Source organism: Sinocyclocheilus anshuiensis, unplaced genomic scaffold (genome assembly GCF_001515605.1).
Source record: "Sinocyclocheilus anshuiensis isolate Anshui unplaced genomic scaffold, SAMN03320099.WGS_v1.1 scaffold124, whole genome shotgun sequence".
NCBI classification, from domain to species: Eukaryota; Metazoa; Chordata; class Actinopteri; order Cypriniformes; family Cyprinidae; genus Sinocyclocheilus; species Sinocyclocheilus anshuiensis.
In genome coordinates, this window is record NW_015554082.1 from 914,849 (window position 1) to 917,001 (window position 2,153).

At 36.0% G+C, this 2,153-nt stretch overlaps 1 protein-coding gene across 3 annotated transcripts in view; it reads right to left on the reverse strand.

Annotated features, from left to right (window-relative positions):
• glrbb (glycine receptor, beta b) overlaps nucleotides 1-2,153 on the reverse strand; it is a 37,129-nt gene that overhangs the window by 7,390 nt on the left and 27,586 nt on the right. For all 3 annotated transcript variants that reach the window (XM_016461186.1, XM_016461183.1, XM_016461185.1), the window contains exon 6: nucleotides 1,006-1,088. In XM_016461186.1, the coding sequence (XP_016316672.1) occupies nucleotides 1,006-1,088 (83 nt within the window). The remainder of the gene's footprint in view (nucleotides 1-1,005; nucleotides 1,089-2,153) is intronic.

Consider the following 2,153-nt stretch of genomic DNA (forward strand, 5'->3'; position numbering starts at 1 on the left):
CTACATCACAATGTGGGAAGATTTGCATAACGCCGCCCAAATGTTCACGCAAAGAAAGAAGGCATAACTTCTCGCTGTTGCTGCCGCCGCCATGTTGTGGAGACACTGTGTGTTTAGTTGTGAAAGCGAAACTACTTTGTTTGGTCTTCCAAAAGAGGACACAACTAGAAATTTACAACACTGTTCCAGAACAGTTCAAACCAAATATTCAGCTGTTTGCAATGCATTTTACGGAGTACGAGGACTGTTTCCTGGGAGAGTAGCCTACAATGCCGGTGTTCTGACAAATAATGCTGACTCAAAGTACGCTTTCATATTTAAAGGATTTGCTACTAATGATTCAAACGTGAGATTTGAGCAGTGTACAGTAGCGCTTGTTGTTTGTCATTTCTCCGATCACAAATGCAGACATGGTTTTATGTTTACGTGGCGTGATGCAACGCAACGCGTAAAAAGACAGTATAAGTCATTATAATTCTTAATTATGTCCCCACTGGATGCAACAAATGCCTCGTTTATAATGGGTTTTATTGGTTTTGTCTCGTCGCGCCGGGACACGGCATCATATGGTAAGGGGCGTAACAACACGCTTGAGGCATTCGGCCAATCACAACGCACTGGATAGCTGGCCAATCACAGCACACCTCGCTTTTCAGAACGATGAGCTTTGTAAAAATCAACGTGTTTCAGAAAGGCAGGGCATAGGGGAGCAACAATAATATATAGTATGTGGAAAATAATGTGTTTTTTTAACCTTAAACCGCATAAACACATTTCATTACACCAAATACACAAAATAATTTTTTTAGCAACGTCATATGACCCCTTTAAGATATTGCACTTTTCTTAAAATCGTACAAATTTTCATTACTCTTTTTAGGTCTAGTGACAGATTTTACTGTATATATCCCTTCATATTTTCAAGTTCTTTATGACACTAGGAACCTTTTATTGTTTTCACATCACATCAAATACTTATAAATGATTGTATTCATATTCACGTACAGCTCTCAAGCTGCATTTTGCATCGCTGGGTGTCCATGGGGAAGAGAGTCAAGTCCAGTGGACAAGAGAGGGTAACAGACAACCTGAAAAAGGACAAAATAAGCAAATTTGAGTACCAGACAATGAATCATGCAGCAGCCTGGTGAGTTTGATTCAGAGTAGTAATTTTGAATGGGGCATTTTACATTGCTTTTCCCTAAAATACACTACATGATCAGCTATATATGGTCACCTAAACATTATATCGATTTGCACTTAAACATTTCATTTTAAAGCCGTGGACATTAATAAGGGGTAAAATAGAAAAATAACAGATTCCACTTACTGCATTTAAAGATTCATGCAGAATATATTCAGCAACATTGCAAAGATTTCTACCAAGATAATTTTATCACCAGGTTGCATCACTTGAAAGTCAATCCAAATTTAACAGATTTCATAAATGCCAGAGACGTAAAAGGTCTTTCGTGACAGTGGGATAAATTCTTCATACAGTTCCCTTTATTGTGCACAGCAAGCACACCAAGGCATATTTATTTAAAACACCATTAACACATGAAAGCTTTTTGGTTTTCTGCCGTAATCTGACTAGCACGGTCTCAGATGCAGCAAAGAGCTACTTTTTACACCAGCGAGGCCACACAGCACTTGAGTGCACGAACTGAAGCACTGTGCCAAGATATTTTTGTAAAGGCCTGGGAGAGGTTAGAGAGATCTGTTTTTGTTTTAAATGTATCTTTATGGTGCATTATACAAATTATTTGAGAGGAAGAGAGAAAGAGGGAGACGATGTAAGATGGGGTTAGACAAGAAAAGACAGGGCACACAAAGATGCAAAATAAAGATTCCTTATGAAAATAAACATTGCGTCCATCATATTATCTTGCTCCAAACAATGTTTAGTTATGAAAAGTGTTAATTATTATTATTATTTATTTATTTTATTTATTTATTTATTTGTCACTTATAATGTCCAATATACTGGACATTTTGACTTACGCATATACAATTTTAGTATCACTGAGATAGTATTATATTTTGAGTTTTTTAATTATTTTTCATTTGAATTTTAAAGTAAAGTTTTAGCAATTAGTTTTTTTTCATTTTGTTGTTTTGGTATATCAATTTAAACTAAATGAAAATGCACT